General features: G+C 43.0%; 4 protein-coding genes across 4 annotated transcripts; 2 read left to right on the top strand and 2 right to left on the bottom strand.

Moving 5' to 3' along the window:
* Positions 1–306: 306 nt before the first annotated feature.
* arsk (arylsulfatase family, member K) lies at positions 307–3,887 on the top strand. The gene is made up of 8 exons (XM_079160642.1): positions 307–456; positions 669–798; positions 890–1,049; positions 1,323–1,605; positions 1,722–1,893; positions 2,517–2,741; positions 2,959–3,174; positions 3,282–3,887. The coding sequence occupies exons 1-8, from the start codon at positions 349–351 to the stop codon at positions 3,554–3,556; spliced, it is 1,569 nt and encodes a 522-aa protein (XP_079016768.1). The 5' UTR covers positions 307–348; the 3' UTR covers positions 3,557–3,887.
* Positions 3,888–4,035: 148 nt separating this feature from the next.
* skic3 (SKI3 subunit of superkiller complex) lies at positions 4,036–16,875 on the top strand. Its single transcript, XM_079161659.1, has 41 exons — positions 4,036–4,119; positions 4,445–4,545; positions 4,634–4,777; positions 4,907–4,998; positions 5,161–5,236; positions 5,327–5,473; positions 5,662–5,760; positions 5,895–6,003; positions 6,160–6,300; positions 6,438–6,536; positions 6,735–6,859; positions 7,422–7,508; positions 7,691–7,794; positions 8,066–8,192; positions 8,419–8,598; positions 8,786–8,910; positions 9,008–9,258; positions 9,353–9,455; positions 9,585–9,767; positions 9,917–10,064; positions 10,150–10,228; positions 10,570–10,631; positions 10,721–10,777; positions 10,867–10,935; positions 11,391–11,465; positions 11,691–11,832; positions 11,938–12,031; positions 12,133–12,210; positions 12,316–12,440; positions 12,521–12,644; positions 12,736–12,960; positions 13,134–13,206; positions 13,346–13,399; positions 13,550–13,661; positions 13,868–13,996; positions 14,099–14,223; positions 14,375–14,539; positions 14,950–15,102; positions 15,577–15,707; positions 16,414–16,537; positions 16,739–16,875. Exons 2-41 carry the CDS (start codon positions 4,456–4,458, stop codon positions 16,817–16,819), a joined length of 4,707 nt encoding a protein of 1,568 aa, XP_079017785.1. The 5' UTR covers positions 4,036–4,119; positions 4,445–4,455; the 3' UTR covers positions 16,820–16,875.
* Positions 16,876–16,887: 12 nt separating this feature from the next.
* On the bottom strand, positions 16,888–18,718 carry LOC306697649 (uncharacterized protein). The gene is made up of 2 exons (XM_079161660.1): positions 18,681–18,718; positions 16,888–18,179 (listed from the first exon to the last, which is right to left on the bottom strand). The coding sequence occupies exon 2, from the start codon at positions 18,139–18,141 to the stop codon at positions 17,467–17,469; it is 675 nt and encodes a 224-aa protein (XP_079017786.1). The 5' UTR covers positions 18,142–18,179; positions 18,681–18,718; the 3' UTR covers positions 16,888–17,466.
* A 1,070-nt stretch (positions 18,719–19,788) lies between these two features.
* On the bottom strand, positions 19,789–21,356 carry LOC306697546 (uncharacterized protein). The gene is made up of 2 exons (XM_079161525.1): positions 21,315–21,356; positions 19,789–20,710 (listed from the first exon to the last, which is right to left on the bottom strand). The coding sequence occupies exon 2, from the start codon at positions 20,654–20,656 to the stop codon at positions 19,961–19,963; it is 696 nt and encodes a 231-aa protein (XP_079017651.1). The 5' UTR covers positions 20,657–20,710; positions 21,315–21,356; the 3' UTR covers positions 19,789–19,960.
* Between the last annotated feature and the right edge of the window lie 2,375 nt (positions 21,357–23,731).

The raw sequence follows: 23,731 nt of genomic DNA, 5'->3' as shown, positions 1-23,731 counted from the left end.
TATTTAGTATTTTACAAACATATATACATCTTTGTGATAAACAATGCGCCAGTAGTAGCTGTAGTTGAAGTTGTGGTCATGACATAATAGACAACTCAACTAAATTGTGCAGCATAGGATGTATTATTAAAAGATTAGTGCTGCCCTCTAGAGTTCCCAGTTTATCATTACATGTAAATCATCATCATTTAAATTAAACTAGAAAACTCTTATTTTGAAAGCGTAACCAGGATGTTTACCAAGTCCATATGACTCCAGAGTTACCGTGACTTACAGACGAACACTGTAGGGAAGTCTCTTCTTTTACGACAGCTAATCACCAGATCGGAAGGGGAGTGAAGCGCTGACATGAAAGCACAAATGTTTGCTTTGATATTCCTTTGTCAACTTTATGGTCAAAGTTTGTGCCAAAATGGAACCAGACCCAACATCGTGATGGTGATGAGTGATGCATTTGTGAGTCTGAATGAAGTTACAGTGCTTTGCAGTAACTGCCTCAGTAAAAGTATCTTTTGTTTGTTTTAGTCTTAAGCACTGTGCAATGACAGACCTATAGCTCGAGAAGATTAAACGCCATACAGAGATGTTTATCTTTTAAAATGTAGTCCTTGTTTGACTGTGTACCTCTGTGGCTTTGGGTCTAAATGTTAGTTTTCCTCTTTCTGCAGGATGGGCGATTGACTTTTGATCCTGGCAGCAAAGTAGTGCAGCTTCCATATGTTAACTACCTCAGGGAGCTTGGTACCACATTCCTCAAAGCTTACACCAACTCACCCATCTGCTGCCCCTCAAGAGCAGGTAAAAGAAAGGCACTGGGGAGAAGATATTGTGGTAATTATTAAAGGTGGAATAATAAATGTATTTCCGCTGTTTAATATTTGTTTCACAGCGATGTGGAGCGGTCAGTTTGTTCACCTTACTCAGTCGTGGAACAACTACAAGTGCCTTGATGCTAATGCAACAACATGGATGGGTGTGCTGGAGGCAAATGGATATCTTACCAAGTCGATGGGCAAGCTGGACTACACCTCAGGGAGTCACTCTGTTAGGTACGCAGCCACTGTCACTGTATCTCAGATAAGAAAACAGCTTCACCAACCTTGTCTCATCCCTATTCACCAAACTGAGATTAATAATAACACATACAGTCAAAAGAAGTGTTGGTGACTAACTGTATGAGTAATAAACAATAACATACTGTGTCTATGGGCAGCTATTTGTCAGAACAGTGTGAATCATCTATTTGGGTCCTTGTCCTCTCTTGTTTCTTTCCACTTCCTATTTGTTTAGTTGTAAATCAATTGTTTGTGCAACTTCTGTAGTAATCGAGTCGAGGCCTGGACACGAGATGTTCAGTTTCTCCTGCGCCAAGAGGGCCGGCCTGTTACGCAACTGGTTGGGAACATGTCAACAGTAAGGATCATGGAAAAAGACTGGGAAAACACAAACAAGGCTACACAGTGGATCCACCAGAGAGCTGCATCCTCACACCAGCCCTTCGCACTTTATCTCGGCCTAAATCTACCTCACCCCTATCCAACAAAATCCATGGGGCCCACCGCAGGAGGATCCACCTTCCTCACCTCACCATACTGGCTGAAGAAGGCATGCCGCTTCTTTTTCCCGCTTCTTGAATGTTTTCTCTCCATCATTGCAGAATCACATTGTATTATTTTATATAAATCACTATAAAGTCTTATGTTCTTGTTTTACACTCACAGGTGTCTACTGAGCTCATCACTGTTCCTAAATGGCTGCCTTTTGCTGCCATGCACCCTGTCGACTACTACTCCACCTGCACCAAAAACTGCAGTGGTGTTTTCACTGAGGAGGAAGTCAAAAGCATAAGGGCCTTCTATTATGCCATGTGTGCTGAAGCAGATGCCATGCTGGGTTAGTTGACAGAAGTAATTCATCAGGGGACGGACCCCCCCAGCAGGAGGTTGTAGGTTTGACAGCTAACTTAAAGCTTAACCCATGTCTTTCAAATTTGACAAAGATGGCTCAAGTTCAAACCAAACTCTGTTGCCGTGATAGCTAATGAAGCAGTACCAAACCTGCAAGGAGCCGTTTTTAGCTCAGTTTCACAGATCCAAACATGTACTGTAGGAACAAAAAGTAGTGTTAGAGAGAGACTTTCTGTGACCGTGTTTGCAGCACAACCAACATACCACTCTGGCTATCAAACAGCAGGTAGCTAGATTTTAGGCGTATCAGTAATACTAATATATCAAGTTTACAGTGCAAATTGCACTGCATTTCTTTAGCCGTATTGCTGTTGATTCTGTGCAGCCTGTTGGAACATGTGGCTACTTACTTGAATTATTCTCGGTGAAACTTCCCCGAATACATAAAGACTAAAAAAGTAGTAACCAACTTTTAAAGGCACAATGGGATGGTAAGTATATTTATATATGGATATAAACATTTTCTCTCTAGAGTACATCTCTGCCGCCACTTAATGTTTGAATGAAGTCTTTTGAGCAGCAGCTCAGTGGTTACTCTGTCTTCACCAGGCCAAGTGATTTCAGCTCTGAGAGAGACCGGCCTGCTTGACAACACTGTTGTGATCTTCACCGCTGACCACGGAGAGCTTGCCATGGAGCACCGGCAGTTCTACAAGATGTCAATGTTTGAAGGCAGCTCCCATGTTCCCCTGCTGGTCACGGGGCCTGGGCTGATGTCCGGCCGGCAGGTCAACGAGCTTGTGTCCTTGGTTGATCTCTATCCCACTGTGCTGGGTAAGGAAATAGACAGAAACATGGGATTAAAATGTCTATTCAAGATTTGAAATCATTAAAATGGCTGTTGAAAGGTAGAATAAAAGTGTTATAGTCGTCAAGAGGTGGAGGGATTTGAACTGTCTGTCGACTGTCTGTAAAAGCAACATAATAAAAGCACTAGTAGATTTAGATTTAAGTATTTTAACTCGATGTAACACATTTGTGTTTTTTGCAGATATTGCTGGTATTCCCGCAGTAGGTATTCTCAGTGGCCACACGCTCCTTCCTCTGCTATCCAAGGCCAGTACTTTTTCCAAGAAGCAACATCCAGACTGGGTTCTGAGTGAATATCATGGTTGTAACGTTAATGCCTCTACGTACATGCTGAGAAGTGGCCGGTGGAAATATATTGCCTATGCAGATGGACTGAGTGTCCCCCCACAGCTTTTTGGTGAGTTCCTAACTTAAGAAACTAAACTTCAATCACTCAATACTCAAGAAAACCAAATCTTAAAACACTTGCACCCTTTGATTTTTCTGTACTCTCTGTGTTTGCAGACATGACGCAGGACAAAGAAGAACTTCAAAATGTAGCTCTCAAATTCCTAGATGTGCAGGCACATCTGGACAAGCTATTGCGTAGTATTGTAGACTATCCAGAAGTCTCTACTACTGTGCATCTCTACAATAAAAAAGCATTTGGTGCCTGGCAACATAGTTTGGGGAGAAACTACAGCCAGGTCATTGCTAACCTCAGGTGGCATGTGGATTGGCAAAAAGATGCATTAGCCAATGAGAAAGCTATTGACAGCTGGCTCTCAGACTCTTTGTGATGTTTTTTTAAATTGTTATAATGATGGTTGTCTTTAAGGTGTCTTTTTTTAATGAGCTGGACTCAGCCTTTGATTAAACATGGGTTATCTCACATCTTTGACAATGTGAGAGACAGTGATGGATGGCTCTATCGCTCTTAATTTTATTTATACTCAAACAATTTTATTGATGCATAATCTATTAGTTACAATGTACTAGGTTCACACTTTGACTTAATCTGGATTTCTATTTTTATATTTCACATGTCTGATCATTTCGCACAAACTTTCAAAGGGACTTAAATGTAACATAACCATGACCTGACTATATTCAAATATTTCCAGTGTTAAATTCTCTTCATTCCCCAAATAAATTCATATTTTGTTCATATTTTTTGTCGTTTTGTTGTTTTTGCTTATATCTCAAGTGGACAAGAAGTGCAGGTAATTTTATTTTGAAAATCCAGGGGCGGGTGTAGTCCCTTGCCTTTCACTTCCGTGTCGCCCAACAGGAGCAGAGCCACTTCTCGACGTAAACAGTGGATGTCCCCCAACATTTGCCCACATTTGCAAAGCTCGCGTGGGTAAATGCCGATCTAACTTAATAAAAAACGTTGACCTGTTATGTTTCAATGAAGGTTTGAAACCAGGTCTCATTCTGAGGCTGTTATGTAGTTTAGAGCCTCTGAGAAGCTCAAAGCTAGTGCTACATATATGTAGCTATCCACCACTGCTAACAGTTAAACTCTAGCTGGTAACTTCCCAGTTTACTGTCAAGTCAGCTGGTCCTAGCGTAAAGTATCTCATCAAACAGACGCCTTGTTCATCCACCCACAACGTTATGCCTTAATTAAACATGTCATCTGGGGGGTGGTGATGCCACTTTACATGTGTCTTTGTTTCACCCAGAAAATTGCCAGATGTCTAATAAAGAAGTGAAAGCAGCACTGAAAGGTGCCAGAGAGGCCATAAAAAACAAAGAGTTCAAAGACGCTCTGAAACACTGCAAGGTAAAGCATCTCTGATACACACTTACCAAGCAGTGTGGTCACTGGTTTGTTGTATAGCTGACTTTGCTCTTTTTCCCTGTGTTTTTAGGCTGTTTTGAAACTTGACAAGAACAATTATAATGCATGGGTATTCATCGGCTTGGCAGCCGGTGAACTGGAGCAACCAGATCAGGCACAGACCGCCTATAAAAAGGCTGTGGAGCTGGAGCCCGAGACGCTGCTGGCATGGCAGGTAAGGTGGGGAGATGAAGTGGTTGATGCTTGCAGGTACTTCCAGCCTGTCGTGTCACTGTTGTGGTGTTGCATATTTTACTACATCTCTCCTTGGCCACAGTAATTATGAACTGTGTTTCTTTTATAGGGTTTGGCAAATCTTTATGAGAAGACGGATCAGTGGGATTTTATTGTTGAGCTACCCAACATCTACCAGAAGCTTGTTGAGCTGTATGCAAGGTAAACGTATGGAAACACCTCTTCAGGATGTTTCTTAACACTACACAGGAAGTTGTGATGTATTTACTTTCTCCCAAGTTAACTCAGAACATGCTGTCGTTGTGACTGGTTTAACATTTAATTTGCAATGTTGTTGATTCTCACTATGTTCTCCATTAACAGCTGTGACAAAAATAAATGTTACGAGATGATCAATAAGCTGTCGGATATCTATCAATCTGAGAAAGAATATTTAAAGGTATCTCATTTAACAGCACATTTGTTAAATGGAGAAAAAAAATACACTGTTTTTTACACATTTTAAATTAATTTGTATGTTTGCACATAGTTGGCAAAGGTTTGGCTGCAGCTCATTCAGGTGAAGGAGGAAGAGGATGTGGACAAGAAAGAGTTACTGCAGCTGTGGCAACAGATGATCCAACTCCTCTCAGACTGCCCCAATGAGGAAGAGCGGGACAATGAAACTCAACAGCATGTAAGATGTCTCCAAATGTGGACTTAGACTCAGCAACACGTGTGTTTCTTTGTGTGTATAAAACACATTGCTACACATTAGAGTCCGTCACCTTCGGTCTAGTAGTTAAATGTTTCTTAATGCTGCTCTTAGTGCAGATGTTTCTACCCCATTTGTCTTTCGCTAACTGTTCTGTTTGTGTTCATCAGTTAATCACAGCATTTGAGAAGGCCATGGTTCTCATGGACCCTGTACCGGGAGAGCAACACAAGAAGGTCTCAGCTGATTATGTCAAATGTCTCTCTAAAGTAAGTGCACCGTATCTCATGTCTATCTCACCACCACAGAAATTCAAGGACAATTGGAATAAGCCACCCCATGCTTAACCCTGTACCGTTATGTCCTAAATCGGATGCTCATTATGAATCCTCCTTTACTGTAGCTGCCAAAAGATGAACCCAAAATGATAGAGGCATGTGAGTCCATGCTGTCCCTCTACCCCAACCAAAGTTATCCTCTTGAAGTCCTTTGTTCTCACTACCTCAAAACAGGTAACAGACTATTGTCTTGCTCATTCAATCTAAAATCACAGAATGCAATGATTTACCGATATTCATATTACCTTATACTGATATTCAAGCATTGGGAGGATTCTTAGGCTTTTGCACTCAGTATCACTCTCAGTACTCGATATGTTTTGTTTGAAGGTGTTCAGAATGAGGACGCAGTCAGCTGTTTCTCCCGGCTCCTTGGTCTGGCCCCGAACAGTGGATTAGGTCACTTGGGTCTGGGCACCAAAGCACTGCAAGAAGGGAGGTTTAAAGATGCCATTAAGGACCTTACACAAGGTTAGTTTGTGCATCAACACAGAACAGATTCTGTTCTCACCTGGACATTTCATACTGAAACATGCACTTTTGTTACATATCTGTATTTTAGAATTGTTGTGCTAACTATACACAATATGTCTCTTCTGTGTTATTAGGTTTGAAGCGAATGAGCTCCAGTACAGGATGGTGCAGTCTGGCTGAAGCTCAGTTTAAAATGCAGAGATACTCAGACTGTGCTATGTCATGCTCCCAAGGTATGTTTAGTCTGCTGTATCACTACGTTATCCAGATGTAATGCTAGTGGAAGTTAACAGACTTCATCCACAGTTTGTTTACAAAAAAAACCAATATTTGTGAATGAAATAAAGATGTTTTCCTCCGTCGTCAAAGGGCAGCTATGTTTAGTCCCTGAAGCAGAAGGTAAACTTCCCTGTGTGTCTGGTTTCTATTAGGTCTGACCGTGTGTGTTTCTGGAGACAAGGAGCTGAGGGTCAAACTGCTGAGGATGAAGCTCGAGGCTTTAGTCAGGAGTGAGGGAGACACGGCTGCAGACCAGGCTTTGGAGACATTCTCACAGGTAATTAGGGATGTAAAAGAATATTGAAGATATGGAGTAAAGCGAAATGATGTTTTGTGATACTGTATTGATTGAAAAAAAACAGTCAATACTACATAGTGTACGTGCCCTCTCATAGTAGTGCCAAGATGTTGGATGTTACAGGGACTGTAATCAGTGATCTCATTATATAAATAGGTAAACTTTTTTACTCAGATTTTAGGCATATGGTGGTGTGTTAAACAATGACAGTTTTCCTAAAATTACATTTTAAAAAATCTCAATATATTACAGTATTGCTATAGATTGCATTTAATTGTAACCCCTGTATCATGATGAGCATAGTATTGCTGGACTCTTACCAATACACAGTCCTACAGGTAATGTGAATAATAATACTCTGTTCATTCAGCATGTTGTAATTTGAATTTTCTTTCTTGGGTGTGAAGTAATTCAGCAGTTAAAAGTATTTTTATTCTGGGTTCAGTATGAACATATTTAGCAGTTGTAACCTTGGACGTACATGCGTCGCACTACATGATATCAAAGTAAATGTCTGTGTTTATTGTTTTTTCTCTTTTAGATCCCAGGAGCTGACAAAGACTCAGTTCTAGTGGCCCTTAAAGGACGAGCATACCTTAACAAGGGACACGTTGATGAAGCACTCAAGGTTGAAAACCTTTCACCTACTGAACTCTGTCTGTGAAGATGTCCGATCTATTATAACACTTGGTGATAACAGCTTGAGATAGAATGCTGTCCTCTCTTTTGCAATAAGGAACAAAAGAAAAGGATCTCTTGTATTAGACACAAGATATATTGATACGTGTTAAATGAATGTGTCTTCTGTAGGTGTCATCAGAGCTGGTGGCCTCTAACCCTAATCTGGCCCAGGGGTTCGTACTGAGAGGACTGGCACAGTCGGCGCAGGGCCAGCAGCAGCTGGCAGAGGAGAGGTATTAACTGCTTTCTTTGTGTGTGTGTGTGTGTGTGAGAGATTTTAATCTGTGGCCATGCATTTAGAATTCTTAGCGTGTTTCTGTTCCCTGAAGGTCATCAAAGTTTAGTTTAGTTGGTTGCAATCTGCAACCACCCTGCTAGATAGATGCCGCCTAGTCCTGCACACTGTCCCTTTAAACCTAGCTACAACCAAACAGTCAATTTGTGTGGCGCAAAAAAGTGAATTCCCCGAGGTGAACTTTTCTCGATTGCTCCTCTGTTGTTTAGTTTCCTGAAGGCGGCGAGCCAGAGCCCAGACTGTGGAGAGTATTACTTCTTGCTTGGACGACTCTACTGGGACATGGGAGAAGAGACCCGAAAAGACAGAAGCAAAGTCCATACACATTTGCTGAAGGTTAGTACAATTATTTTTTACATTTTTGACAGGGTATTTTTAATTATATATATTCATTAAAAAAGCGAATGTAATCTCTAAAATATTGATGGTTCGGCCTATGAAAGATTAGAGTTAAAGGGCTTAACTTACATTTCACCCTTGTCAAATGTCACACTATGGTTATTATTGTCAAGTGTGGTGCTGAATGGCATCTTAGTTTGAAAGTTTCCTTTGTCCATTTCAGGCTGCGAAGTTAGACCCACACCTTGGTTGTGTATTCCGCTACCTTGGGCATTACTACCGCCAGGTGGCAAATGATCACAGCCGCTCACGAGGATGCTATAAGAAGGCCTTTGAGATGGACAACAATGATGCTGAGTCTGGAGCGGCCTCCGTGGATCTCAGTATGGAGCAGGACGACATGGTGAGGGGATTTGTTGGCGATCGGACCCAAACGCCAAAGTTGCAGTGTTCAAATTGTCATGATGTGGCGTTGGCACTTTGTTGTGGTGTTTCCTTACAGGTGCATCTCTTTAGTCTTGACCCTCCCCCCTCTTTTCCCCTATCCTCCTTTTTTTTATTCTCCAATCCTTTTCCCCCAAATGCCATAGGACACTGCTTTAGCAATACTTCAGTCAGTGATTGAGAAAGCCACTCCAGGCTCAGCCAAATGGGCTTGGATGAGGCGGGGGCTGTACTACCTGAAGATCGGAGAGAATCAACAAGCTGTCGCGGAGTAAGAGTTTCAAATCTCAGACAATGATTATTTTACTAAGTCTTTATCATTTGTATTATTAGAATATGAGCATTGACCATTTAATGTATGTTTAAAGTCTGCAGGCAGCTCTGAGAGCAGATCCAGAGGACTGGGTGTGTTGGGAGTGTTTAGGTGAGGCCTACTTAAACCGCCGGAGTTTCACAGCCGCCCTGAAGGCCTTTGGTAAGGCCCATCAGCTTCAACCCTCCTCCATCTACAGTGTCTACCAGGCTGCTGCTATCAAACAGACCCTGGGCAAGTTCAAAGAGGCTGTTGCAGAGTACTTGCAGATCACAGTGCAGCAGGACTATGTGCCCGCCCTTAAAGGTAGGTGTTTGCATTATTGTATCCAAGACCTTACCTTTGGTATAGTCGTATATCTGAATACGGGCATTTAATCAGATTGTTATGATCTGTTCAGGTCTTGGGGAGTGCCAGCTGTCTCTGGCAAAAAGTTTAATGGAAGACTGCAGAGATGGGGGAGCCATTGACCTCATTCAGCAAGCCATACAGAACCTCTTCAGGTAATGACTAGACATTAGTTTAATCTGTAGATCATAAAATTCATTACATTTCAGTGTCACACAGACTCTTGTGTCTGATTTTTAATTTTTTTTTATTGATTTATCATTTCACATTTCTTTGCTCTTCAGAGCTGTGGAGATTCGTCCAGACATGTCCTGTTTGTGGAAGCTGCTGGGAGACGCTTGCACTGCAGTCAGCACCGTGTCCACAAACAGTGCTCAAGTTTTAGTGCCAGCCCCACTGGCTGGTTTAGACCCCAACACCCAGAGCCACACACTGAACCAGGCCCAGACACTCAAAGTTGGTGAGAGGTAAGACTACAAACAGACATAGGTGTTTTCCAAGCTGCATATACCATTGCTACTCTGTCAAATCAGCCATTTATAATGACTTAATGGTCCCCTGTGGGCCAAGCATAGAATCTAAACACTGAACATTAAGTGCATGTTTTTGTCTGCAGGTGTTATGGCCGTGCTTTGAAGCTGATGTCTGAGGTTCCCAGCCTGTGGAATGACCTAGGACTCAACTATTACCGTCAGTCCAGCCTATCCTGCTCAACAGAGGACGACCAGAACGCTCCATCGCTGCTTCTGGAGAAGGCCCAGCAGGTATTTCACACAATCCTGCAGTTTTGCATTGTTTCCTCACAGATGTGGTATTTTTAAGAGTTTTTTTTTTTGACTCTCTTTTCAGTGTTTAAAAAAAGCTATCATGATGGACAGTGGGAACCATAGCTACTGGAATGCCCTGGGAGTGATTTCCATGAGCAAAGGTAATAATATATTAGTTAATGAATAATACGCCACCTCAGTCATGTTAACAAGAGCGGTCTATCCCATTGAGTGTATATAGATTGATTGGCTGGTCAATGTGTACTTGACCCATCAATGTATCATTGGTCAAATAAAGGAGCGGTATTGACTGAGTCCTCTAACTAGATTCATTTATTCTGTGTGGGATTGTTGCTCTCGTTGCTCTTCCCTCGGAAATTAGTGCAAATTTCCATGAGTTCCATGAGAGACCGTTGGTCGGTGCTCGGGCCCTAATTATATATATATATATATATATATATATATATAAATAAATGTAACATGTCACTTTCTTTCTGTTCAGGTCTTGAGAACTTCGCTCTGGCTCAACATTGCTTCATCAAGTCCATACAAGTTGAACCAAATGTATGTAATGCACATTTGTTCAGGTGATGAATACTATTTTCAGAAACTATTCTGACGTTCTTATGGGACTTTTTAATATTTTGTTACAGAATGTTGTTGCTTGGACCAACCTTGGTACCCTGTATTTGAAGAACGACAATATCGAGGTTTGTGTGTGTTTGTGATACATTTTTTTATATATGTTTACATAGTTGGCTGACGTTTTCTTTGTTAAAGTTCGGTCTTATTTTCTTAGCTTGCACACAAGGCCTTCAAGATTGCCCAGTCGCTGGAGCCGCTCTATGTCAACTGCTGGATTGGACAGGTACAAAGACATCATATGACAATCTTTCACGGTCACTTGATCATGTCAAGGAAACGCTTGGAAATAATTGTGTCCAAGGGTTAAAGGAAGAGTGCGTAGCATTTAGGTAAATCTAATGACAGGAATGGAAAATGTTATTAATAAGTATATATAAACCCCTGACAATAAGAATTGTGTTTTCGTTACCTTAGAATGAGCAGTTTATGTCTACATACAGAGGGGATCTCTTCACATAGTCCGCTATGTTGCACCCCCATGTTTCTACAGTTTCCCAAAACGTTACTATGTTCTTGGCTAATATCAACTGTTATTTGATTGTTGGTCAGTACATACTCGAAATACATGTTGAAATGTTTTGATTAGACTAAAATAATAATAAATCACTTGATGAATTTCTGTCTTTGACCCTGTTGATCTGTCTAAATGATAGTTGTGTCCCTTTGTCCTCTCACCAGGCGCTGATAGCAGAGAGAGTGGGAAGCTATGACACCATGGATCTTTTCAGGCACACCACTGAACTCAGCACACATGTGCGTGACCTCCCAAAATCACTGGGGTTGCTTTTGCAATACTCACTCATTAGCTGACATATAACAGTTTAATCTTTGCTTCAACTGCTTCTTTGTGACTCTGCTACATTTTCAGCTATAAGCCTTTTGCTACTACAAGCAAGTGATTAAACGATGTGTATTCTGCCTTTCTCTGCTTTTTTTCCCCCTCTCTAATCTCTGTACCTCTCCTCTTTCCCCCGGCAGATGGAGGGAGTGAAAGGTTATGCCTACTGGGTGTGTTCCACCCTGCTGGATAAGAGCAACAGAGACTCTGAACTTTACCGCTACAACATAGTCCAGATGAATGCCATCTCTGCGGCTCAGGTGGCCCTCAGCAAGTACACAGGTACAGCATCTTATTTGTGTGTTGATGTGCCTTGGAAGCATTTGGGTGATGTGCGATTAGAGCCTGACGTTTTGTGACATGAAGTTTCTTTTGCCTCCCTCCCAGAGAGGATCCAGTCCGACCCTGATGCCTTCATTATGCTCGGTTTCCTGAATGAGCACCTGCAGCTGAAGAGGCAGGCCTTAACGGCTTACAGAAGGTGCCTGAATCAAAGGCTCCCAGTTGAGGCAGTGTACCAAGAAAAGAATGAGAGACAACGTATTTGAATCACCTTTCTTACTCTTAACTCTCTTTCCTCAGAGCCGTTGAACTGCTTAAGTCCATGTCCTCGACCGAAGAGCTGGCCTTTGCCCTGGGCAGCTATGGACGCGCTTTGTGGTAACGACCAGCTTTCTTATTACCATGTACTTAAACCGTCTTTGATAATACTTACAAAAATACTCCTAAATCCATTCTTTGTGTGTCCCACTGTGTCCTTTGCAGCACCTCAGGTCAGTCAGAGGAGGCGGTGCGTGTTTATAATTCCACTCCACTGCAGGAGCTCAGTGATCTGGCCGGGCTGGCTCTTGCCTACTGCAGGGCAGGACTCATCCCAGAGAGCATCAGCGGTGAGCACTGAAATCAGAGATTGAGCACGTGTTTATATGTCAAGAGTGAATGTGACTAAACCGTTTTGTGTATATTGTAGCCTATGAACGTGCTTCGGCTGTGGCTTCCACTGAGAAGGAGAAGGCTTACATCTTGACCGCTCTGGCTCTGCTTCAGCACCGGCAGGGTAACCTAGACTCCGCCAAGACTCTGCTGTTTAAATGGTGAGTCCACATTGTTGTATGGACCGTACCGGTGGTTCTGTAATAATAGTACCTGTCGCTAAAGGTGTCTCTGTGCTTTCTGCCTCAACAGCTCGATGTTAAAGGAGCCGATCTCAGAGTCTCTGCTGTGTTTGTGTGCCCTGGGGTTAGTCCACAGCGATGCTACACTAGCTGCTGCTGCCCTGGCTGAGTTGCTCAAGCAAGGTTCGGCCTCTGTGAGTGTTATAGAGCAGCGATGTCTCCTCACCTGCGCCTTGCTCGCCCTGCAGGGCAACTACAGCGCGGTGCAAAGAGAGGCTTCCAGAGCTGTGCACAGGTAAGATAAACCGCTTGTTTGAATTGTTTAGCGTACCCTACTTAAGTGCTGTGCCCTACAATACCCTAATTTCACTTTTTGTGAAGCAACATATGAAGCAACATATCATACACATATTAATTATGCACATGAGGTACAAATTGTTACAAAGGTTCCTTCTGTGTTATTTACAGCAATCCTGGAAACCCATCTCTCTGGGCCCTGCTGTCCAGGCTGGTACCACAATACTACCCCAAGAAGGCTAATGTAAGGCTGCATGCACACACACTAACGTTACACACGGGAAATCTGTTTTAATCGCGCACATTTAACTGAGCAGCCTCATCAACGTTTGCTGCAGTGCTGCTGGACGGTTAGTCATGGTTTTGTCTGCTGTGTATTGCAGGGCGGCGCGATGGCTGGTCATGTTGCCGGTCTCTCCAGTATGACCCAAGGAAAGGTAAGAGACGGACTGTATATGTATGCTTACAATGTTTTCTACACGTTCTTTAACCTCAGCGCCATTATATATATATCGATGTTAAAGTTGGTATATCTGCCACAGTGTTTGTATATGAATCTGATCTGTTGTAACGTTTGTGTCCCGCAGAGGGCGTTGTTGTACAGTGGAGTGAACCAGCTGGCTAGTGGGAGACACTCTGGAGAGGACAGTCACAGGAATGCACTGAAGACTATGCAGAGAGCTGTGATGCTCTGTCCTGGTATAAACACACACACACACACACACACACACACACACACACACACACACACACACACACACACACACACAAAGGCCTTAAACTACCTCACAACATTTTTTGTTCATGTTTATCCCTATTATCTAAATGTAAAGCTAACCTTACACCTACCAAAGCAATACTGTGAAACGAGTGATCTGAGTCTCCACTCTTCTCTCTACTTTCAGATGATCCAGCAACGTGGGCAGGATTAATGGCTGCCTGTCACACAGAAAATACTTCCTGTTATCTTTCAGGTTCAGCTCCTAGCAGACGAGGACTGGAGCAAACACTCATGTCAGTGGTTTCTGAGAAAGGTGTGTGCATTGGCGTGTTTGTGTGTGTGTGTGTGTTTTATGGTCTTTACAATTGTGTGTGTGCGTGTTTGAGTGTATAACAGACACTTTTCTGTATCCCAGTGCACAACGTGGAGGAGATAGAGCGCCCCCTCGCCCAGGCTCTAGAAGGCTGGGTACTAAAACAGGCGGTGACTGGTCTCATGTTGGGGGGACAGCTGGAGCAGGCTGAAGCCCTCTGCTCACAGGTGGGATACAAACACACGTTCACACACAACCTCAATATCGTTATCTGATTTGCTTCAGACAGAAATGAACACAGGGGAAGTCATACAAGTTACATGTGGGGCCTCCTCTTTCCATTGCTGGGATCCTCACGCTCTGCCTGCTTTATTTCAGGTGCTCAATGTTTCACCAGAGCACCCGGCAGTGATGCTGTCACTGAGACAGGTGCAGTGTCAGCGTCTCCTACTGGCCGGTGGTGGTACTGTGCTCCCAGACTCTGTGCTGGAGCAACTCCACAACACGGTGTTGATGAACCCCACCAACCCTGGGGCGTGGCATGTAAGTGGACACTCGCATCTTTTCAATACCAATATTTGATTGCAGTAACTTGATGAAAAGCTTTTATTCTGTCGCTTTAAGCGTCAGTTGTTTAATACGATAAACTTTGTTACATAGCGAGGCTTGAAAATAATGTCATTGTCTGCTCTGTACAAACATAGACCAGTTACATACGTCCTTTCTGAATTAACACGCAGTCAACCGTTTTATTGTATTTTTACCTCCTTCTTTTTTGTCCGATCTTCAAATCTTTATCTCACATTGCCTCAAACAATCTCTTCTCCGCCCCTTTTCCTTCCTTCCCTTCTCCTATTTCCTCTGCCCCCACATCCTGCTCTAAATCTCACACTCTCACCTCCACTCCCACTCATTATTGATTTCCAATCGCTGTCCTATTCTCCTCCCCCCAGTGGTTGGCTGAGGTGTTTCGTAGCCAGGGCCTGCTGGTTCAGGCCGTCATGGCTTACAGGCAGAGTCTGCAGCTAGCCTCACAGCTCGGCCTGCACAGCAGCCAGGTGGCCAGCCTGCTTCGACTAGCGCTGCTAGCTCTCGGAAACTGTATGGTGAGTTCCTGCGTAGGCCGTAACATGAATCTAGATCCAAAATATAAGGTGATAAAGTACAGCTATTACAGCACAACTATCTCGACAACCCCTGTCAGTGGGCAGAAAGTAGGTTGGCGAGATGAAAGATGGGTGAATATCCAGCAGAATTATTGGATCAGCAGCCAGAGCCAAGCGGAAATTCAATCAAGCCAAGAAGCTTCCTTTTGTGATTTATCTGAGGGGATGAGGTTCTTTATTACACTTCTCAAAGGACAGCAACTCCCAAGACAAGTCTTTTTTTATTTGACATTTTGCTAACTCATCATCTAATAATGATTAGAGCCACTGCTCCTCTGAAAGCAGTTACTTTACACAGAAGGCAGGACACATATTGTTAGCAACAATATGGTTCAACGCATCACAAGTTTAGTAGAGGAATAACGCTTCTCTTTGCTAGTTTTATTCCTAACTTTGTGTGATCTGACCCCTCAGGCGGGTGTCCCAGGAAATGAATGGACGGACATGATACTCGAAGCCACCACTGAAGTCTTGAAGCTGGGTTCATCTCCTGTGGCCCTCCTCTTCCAGGCCCTGCTCCAGTACGGGACCAAGATGGCTGCCAGGTCAGTGATTCTCACCGTGTTCTGTTTCAACTGCAGCAGCTAGCAGCCACACGAGTGTTGCGGGTGCGTGGGTCGTCCTTCGTAGATATCGGCTTGTAAGTGAAATATATAATCTAAAGTGATGAAATGATCATAACATACCTGAAACTTCAGATGTATGCCCCCCCCCCCCCCCCATCTGTCTTTCCAAGATGTTGCTACTTTTGAAACTGCAGAGCAATTTACAAAGCAACACGTTCCAGCCCGGACACAATAGCCTTCTGTCAGTAGCTCACAGTTCTGCCAGGAGGCTTAATCAGAATGTTATATTCATCAGAGAGCTGAGGAGAACCATTGTGCCAATCATCAACTGGATCATTTCTTTGAGAGATGCTGCCCTGTGCCAAGCATAATTGCAAAATGAAAGGCCCTTTCATGCCTGAAATGTTTCATTTTATCATATATAAAACGGGAGAGAATGGTTATAGATTCAGACAGAAGTACATTGGTGCCAGCTCCTTTCAGCTAGACAACAAACCAGATCAGCATCCGTCCCGTTCCATTTGTTTCCACACGTTTCTTCCCATTTAATTCACACGGTCCACTTCTAAATGTTTGCTCGGTGTGTATGAGACATTCAGAGAATGAAATTAAAGTGATTTTGGTTAACGAGTAACGCGGCTCACGTTATACCTTTTTTGCCCATTTCTGCCTGTGCCTTCTGCAGAGAAACGAGGCGTTTGTTGGAGAGGCTGGCTTACTCTCCAGACGTGCCCGTGACAGTGGTGCAAGTGTCCAGCTGGTACCTCCTCAGACACCTGCATGCCAAAAACGACCAGGACCTAATGAATGTGAGCACACAGCTGCCTCACGGCTCCTCTGGCACTAGATCTAATCATTTCTTGTGGAAACATATTTTAGTTTGAAGTGCCTATTACCCAACATGACTTCTTTGAAAAAAGACTATGACACTGAAACTAGTCGGGCTTGCATTTATTTTTTTACTTTCAACCGTGATAGTGATCATATTTTCTCCTATTTTTTTTTTGCAGGTCCTTTTGCAGCATGCCAAAATGAATGGAGATAAAAGACTGCTGGAGTTTCATGCACTGCTTGCCTCTTCTTCACCCTGAGTCTACAGATGCATCACTATGAAATCATGGAGCTTACCGGGATTATACATAACCTGAAATAATCACTTTTCTGGGTCGCTTCACCACATAAGAAATCATATCAAACTGGACATTATGGGTCTCATATCATGATATTTATTGGGGTTTTACATTATACAGATTTAAAGAAATTAAATCAATTCAGCAAATCAAAATCATGAGTGTTTTCACATATTATGTCAAATGGAATTCGCACAAAGTAACTATGTCCACATTCAGGCTGAAATAAAGGATTGAGCTTGATCAATACAAAAATATTGTTTCATTTTGATTGCTTCCTAATGCACATTGATCCGACAATATAACAAGAATGGAGTATAAAGTAGATCATTATAGTGTGAAAAGTCATAGAAGATGTACAGCAGTATTTATTGTAACATGTTGCACCAATTACAGTTCATTATTGATAGTTCGTTTGTGAAAAAGGAAAAGGAAGGACAACTGAGAATTATTTCAAAAGTATAATTACACCCTGAGCTGTGAATTTGTACTCTTCGGTCAACTTGAGCTTTCACTTGCAATCCCTCCCTCCTCCACCTCTTTAGACCAGGCCATACGGGCGTGGCTCTGTTTCTCCACAGCACTGTTTTTCAGGCCCTTACTCCGTCTCAGAAGCTGGCTGAACACACATGCTTGGACATGAGAGTGCAGATGTTTTGCCCACAGCCCCAACACGTTTGCTTGATGTGTGGAGAACCCTGCAGTGTCTTCCTCTTACACAGTGTACACACAGCCACAGCACCACTAAGATGTGATGCTGCACTGCCAGGATTTCTGGGACTATTAGCTACAAGCTGCTTAAGATCGGTCAGGATGGCGTCTGGTGCCTTTGCAATTCCCACGACCGTCACTCTTTTGGGGTCAAACACACAATCCTCCTCTAGGCCACTGGGCACGGCTGCCATGCCACATTTGGGGGGTACCCAAGCAGTGTCGTAGCCCTGCGTGCTCCAGGTGTACTGCATATGATGGCCGTCCTTGTCAATACGCTTGACGCGGCCAACGCGCACACTTAACTTAAGGACCACACGGTCTGAAGGCTGAGTTTTCAATGGATAGCGATCCGCTTTGTTCTTATCACGACTGACATATACTCCATTTCCCAACATGCCCTTCGATGACTGCTGAAAGCCATTGGCAATGATCATCCGTGCACTGGCCTCGCTGGTACCGTGGTACATGGTGTAGACACCGCTGTCTTTGGGCTGCTGAGACTCCCCCAGCTCCACACGAGGAGAGTCGTCATCGTAGGTCACCTCCCAGCCAAAGAAGGGCAGTGACATCTTGTTTTGATAAGTGATGATGTTCAAGAGCAGCAGCCCTGTGAGAAATTCATACAAAAAATGACATCATGTTATAACAGGTCAGAGTATTTTGGTACAGAATTCGAAATTAGAGCTAAGTTACCAACATGCCTGATCCTATCTAAATACTATAGGATACCATTTTTTTTTTTTATCCTTAGCACGTACGAGTTAACCCTTTAAGTTACGTAGGCTATTGCTACCTTTAATAAAAACGTTTGCTATACTAATATGGTGTAAGGAAAGGCTTAGTAAGACAAACTGCTACGTCAACGTTACCTGAACGAATATCTGTTACATTAGCAGGAAACCCACCAAATTCCTATTAAGCCAATTTACGTTTTGACGTTAGAATGTTTCCAACTTGTCACAACAATGTCAAAATGTTTACGCGAGTAAAACGACGGACGTTGACTGACTTCTTTGTTAACATTTGAGTTAAAAGTATCGTACTCCTCATGATCAACGTTATCGCGTCAAATCTAATGAGTTATAATGTCGTCGAAGCTTTAACTTACCGTCAGCGAAGGTTCGTTTGCTCTTTATCAGTTCCAAGTTTTACTTTCAGTTCAGTAGATGGCTAGAAATGATATCCGGATATCTTTCTTCTGCCTGTATGTGCTATAGCATTAATAAATACCTAAAGATGATTCCCCGTCTACCCATGGCCGGTTAGCTCAGTTGGTTAGAGCGTGGTGCTAATAACGCCAAGGTCGCGGGTTCGATCCCCGTACTGGCCACGATGATGTTTTGTCCAATTAACGTTATATTGATTATCACTTGAGTTTATAAGCTTTTCATCATTGATATGCAACTGAATCAATGCTTTTGTACTGTATTACATTTCCTGTCAGCTGCATGCTTTTCAAGGAGGCTGGATTATCAACTGGGCAAGAGCCACTACTCACAGGTTCGCTGTGTATTTTGGTTTTGGTGATACATACAACAAATACCAGCTGACATGTTAAGAACCTTGAGGTGGTTGCTGCTTTATTAGCCCACTGTACTATATCATCTTGAGGCCCTGACTTGAAGAGGGCCCACCCGAGTGTCTCAATCTAGCCTTCAAGAGCTCAATTATCTCAGAGAATGTTGTGTTTACATGGTACAGATTATTATTCAAGAACATTTCAGGGCAGGTAGTATTCCAGCACAGGAATACTGTATTAAGTATACAGAGTCCAAAGGGGGAGGACAGGGGTGTGTGCCAAAAAGCTAATCTCCTTTTCCTTCTTGTATAACGTATAGAGTAGTGGTGTCAGAACATGGCCTTTACATTGTGTACTTCCGATCGCTTTGCCCTTGGAAATTAAATGACACACACGTTTGTGTCATGTAAAATGTAAAACCTGACATGTCTGTCTCCCTGTAACACATGAATAAGAAACTAAATACAGTCCCACTTGTTACTAACTGACTTAAGCTTTTACCACAGCTTTGATTTAAATTATCTTATCTTATCTTTATTGCATGACCCTTTGAAACTTGCAAAAATGCTTGTTTCATTCCGTTCAACTGTTTACTAGTCCTGCACATGCAGCTTTTTATAACAGCAAAAGTATGTCATTGTGAAACTAGGACAAAGACATAATGGGTCTGATAGTATAGCAATGACATTTATTGGCTTTAGTTCTGTCACTTCAGTCACATATTTCAATATTTAAATCACAGATGTCCACTGTCAGACAGTGGAAAAAGTCATTTTGCATTGCACGTGATCATAATGCATGCTGATCAGAGAATACAAAGCTAGTGTAGTAAAAAGAACAGCGAACATCCTGAATTTAGAATTGTTTTTCTAATCTATATAATCTTCCCTCACCCCCGTCGGGGGTTTGGCTGGACACACATGCTTGGACATGAGAATGCAGATGTTTTGCCCACACTCCCAGCACTGTTGCTTGATGTGTGGAGAGCCCTCCTGGGTCTTCCTCTTACACAGCGAACACACAGCTGCAGCACCAGCGCCACCTCCTCCCGGTTTTCCGGACGTCTTTGAAAGAAGCTGTTGAAGTTCTTTCTGTATGGTGGCGTCTGGTGCCTTTGCGATGCGTACCACCGTCACTCTTTTGGGGTCAAACACACAATCCTCCTCTAGGCCACTGCGCACAGATGACATGCCACATTTGGGGGGTACCCAGGCAGTGTCGTAGCCCTGCGTGCTCCAGGTGTACTGCATGGGATGGTTGTCCTTGTCGATACGCTTGACACGGCCAACGCGCACATGCAACATAAACACCACGCGGTCAGTAATCCTACTCTTCAATGGATAATGAGCCGCCTTTTTTATGTTACGACTGACGTACACGCCCTTTCCCAGCATGCCAACCGATGACTGTTTAAAACCATTGGTGAGGATGAGCCTTGCGCTGGCAACACTGGTCCCGTGGTACATGGTGTAGACGCCCCGGTTTCGTGGTTTCTGGGACGCATCCAGCTCCACACCAGAAGCACCATCGTCAACCACCTCCCAGCCAGAGAACTGCACTGACATCCTGATTTAGAGATGTGGATGATAGGGGATGTTGTCCTGTGAAGTTCTACAGTTCTGGGAGAAATGAATACAGCAATGTGTCATCATGGTATCATCATTATTATTATACTTAAGAGACAAGTAGAAACATTTGATTAGCTCAGACCTTTCTGTGGTGCACTGCATTTATTTCTTAAGTTGTCTTAATGTCTGATAATGTTTTACTTAAAGCACTTCTAATAGCCTTGTTGTTGAGAGGTGCTTTGGCAATGAACTGGCCTTTCTTTGTGTCTGTTGTTGCTTTCACCCTGAATCACCTGTTTGGCTTGTTTGTCAGAAGTCTGTTCATCTTGTACAAGGTGCTTTGTTGTCTCAATAAATGTTTCTAACTTGAATCAGCAGCAAAAAGATCCTTTCAACTATATTCCAACGTTATGGCGATCATGGCCTACATGTTATAACTTATATAATCGTATAGTTGCAGTCCGTGTGTCCGAAAAGTAGTCCTACATATCAGTCAAATAAAACACAGGATGATTATACACCCTAACCTGTGTCAGCCTAAACTCTATGACTCTTACTTCTACTTTGTCATGACCACCCTGTGCTATTTCATGGACTTTTTCTATAAAACTAGCAAAATACAAAGCTTTTCAACGTTAAAACATGGAGACCTTACCGTCAGTAAGCAGACGCTCCCTTTGTTCGCTCAGTAGATTCCACTTTCTGTTAGTTAGGTTTCATTTACCTTATTGATTACGTCACATTTCCGTGGTTTTGAGGCCGGTTAGCTCAGCTGGTTAGAGCGTGGTGCTAATAACGCCAAGGTCGCGGGTTCGATCCCCGTACTGGCCACGATGGTATTTTGTCCCATTAACGTTATATTGATTATCACTTGAGTTTATAAGCTTTTCATCATTGATATGCAACTGAATCAATGCTTTTGTACTGTATTACATTTCCTGTCAGCTGCATGTTTTCCAAGGAGGCTGGATTATCAACTGGGCAAGAGCCACTACTCACAGGTTCACTGTGTATTTTGGTTTTGGTGATACATACAACAAATACTTTATACCAGCTGACATGTTAAGAACCTTGAGGTGGTTGCTGCTTTATTAGCCCACTGTACTATATCATCTTGAGGCCCTGACTTGAAGAGGGGCCCAGCCGAGTGTCTCAATCTAGCCTTCAAGAGCTCAATTATCTCAGAGAATATTGTGCTTACATGGCGCAGATTCTTAGTCAAGACAATTTCAGGGCAGGTAGTATTCCAGCAGAGGAATACTGTATTAAGTATACAGAGTTCAAAGGGGGAGGACAGGGGTGTGTGCCAAAAAGCTAATCGGGTCATGGTGATGATGTGGGGAGCAAGTAGGAAGCTGTTCTCCTTTTCCTTCTTGTATAACATATAGAGTAGTGGTGTCAGAACATGGCCTTTACATTGTGTACCTCCTATCGCTTTGGCCTTGGAAATTAAATGACACACACGTTTGTGTCATGTAAAGTGTAAAACCTGGCATGTCTGTCTCCCTGTAACACATGAATAAGAAACTAAATACAGTCCCACTTGTTACTAACTGACTGTTAAGCTTTTACCACAGCTTTGTTTTAAATGATCTTATCTTATCTTTATTGCATGACCCTTTGAAACTTGCAAAAATGCTTGTTTCATTCCGTTCAACTGTTTACTAGTCCTGCACATGCAGCTTTTTATAACAGCAAAAGTATGTAATTGAAAAACTAGGACAAAGACATAATGGGTCTGATAGTATAGCAATGACATTTATTGGCTTTAGTTCTGTCACATATTTCAATATTTAAATCACAGATGTCCACTGTCAGACAGTGGAAAAAGTCATTTTGCATTGCACGTGATCATAATGCATGCTGATCAGAGAATACAAAGCTAGTGTAGTAAAAAGAACAGCGAACATCCTGAATTTAGAATTGTTTTTCTAATCTATATCATCTTCCCTCACCCCCGTCATGGTTTTGGACACACATGCTTGGACATGAGAATGCAGATGTTTTGCCCACACTCCCAGCACTGTTGCTTGATGTGTGAAGAGCCCTGCTGGGTCTTCCTCTTACACAGCGAACACACAGCTGCAGCACCAGCGCCACCTCGTCCCGGTTTTCCGGACGTCTTTGAAAGAAGCTGTTGAAGTTCCTTCTGTATGGTGGCGTCTGGTGCCTTTGCAATGCGTACCACCGTCACTCTTTTGGGGTCAAACACACAATCCTCCTCTAGGCCACTGCGCACAGATGACATGCCACATTTGGGGGGTACCCAGGCAGTGTCGTAGCCATTAGTGCTCCAGGTGAACTGCAAGGGATGGTTGTCCTTGTCGATGCGCTTGACACGGCCAACGCGCACATGCAACATAAACACCACACGGTCAGTAATGCTACTGAACAATGGATAGTTAGACGCCTTTTTTATGTCACGACTGACGTACACGCCCTGTCCCAGCATGCCAACCGATGACTGTTTAAAACCATTGGTGAGGATGAGCCTTGCACTGGCAACACTGGTCCCGTGGTACATGGTGTAGACGCCCCGGTTTCGTGGTTTCTGGGACGCATCCAGCTCCGCACCAGAAGCACCATCGTCAACCACCTCCCAGCCAGAGAACTGCACTGACATCCTGATTTAGAGATGTGGATGATAGGGGATGTTGTCCTGTGAAGTTCTACAGTTCGGGGAGAAATGAATACAGCAATGTGTCATCATGGTATCATTATAATTATTATATTTAACAGAGACAAGTAGAAACATTTGATTAGCTCAGACCTTTCTGTGGTGCACTGCATTTATTTCTTAAGTTGTCTTAATGTCTGATAATGTTTTACTTAAAGCACTTCTAATAGCCTTGTTGTTGAGAGGTGCTTTGGCAATGAACTGGCCTTTCTTTGTGTCTGTTGTTGCTTTCACCCTGAATCACCTGTTTGGCTTGTTTGTCAGAAGTCTGTTCATCTTGTACAATGTGCTTTGTTGTCTCAATAAATGTTGCTAACTTGAATCTCTATAGCCTTGCTAGTTTCTCTTATTCGGTTACTGTGCCTTCTTTCATAAGATATACTTTATTTAAATTA

Source organism: Pholis gunnellus, assembly GCF_910591455.1.
Source record: "Pholis gunnellus genome assembly, chromosome: 6".
Taxonomy (NCBI): domain Eukaryota; kingdom Metazoa; phylum Chordata; class Actinopteri; order Perciformes; family Pholidae; genus Pholis; species Pholis gunnellus.
Note: the sequence above shows the minus strand (reverse complement) of the source record. Positions and strands in the feature narration are given on the sequence as shown.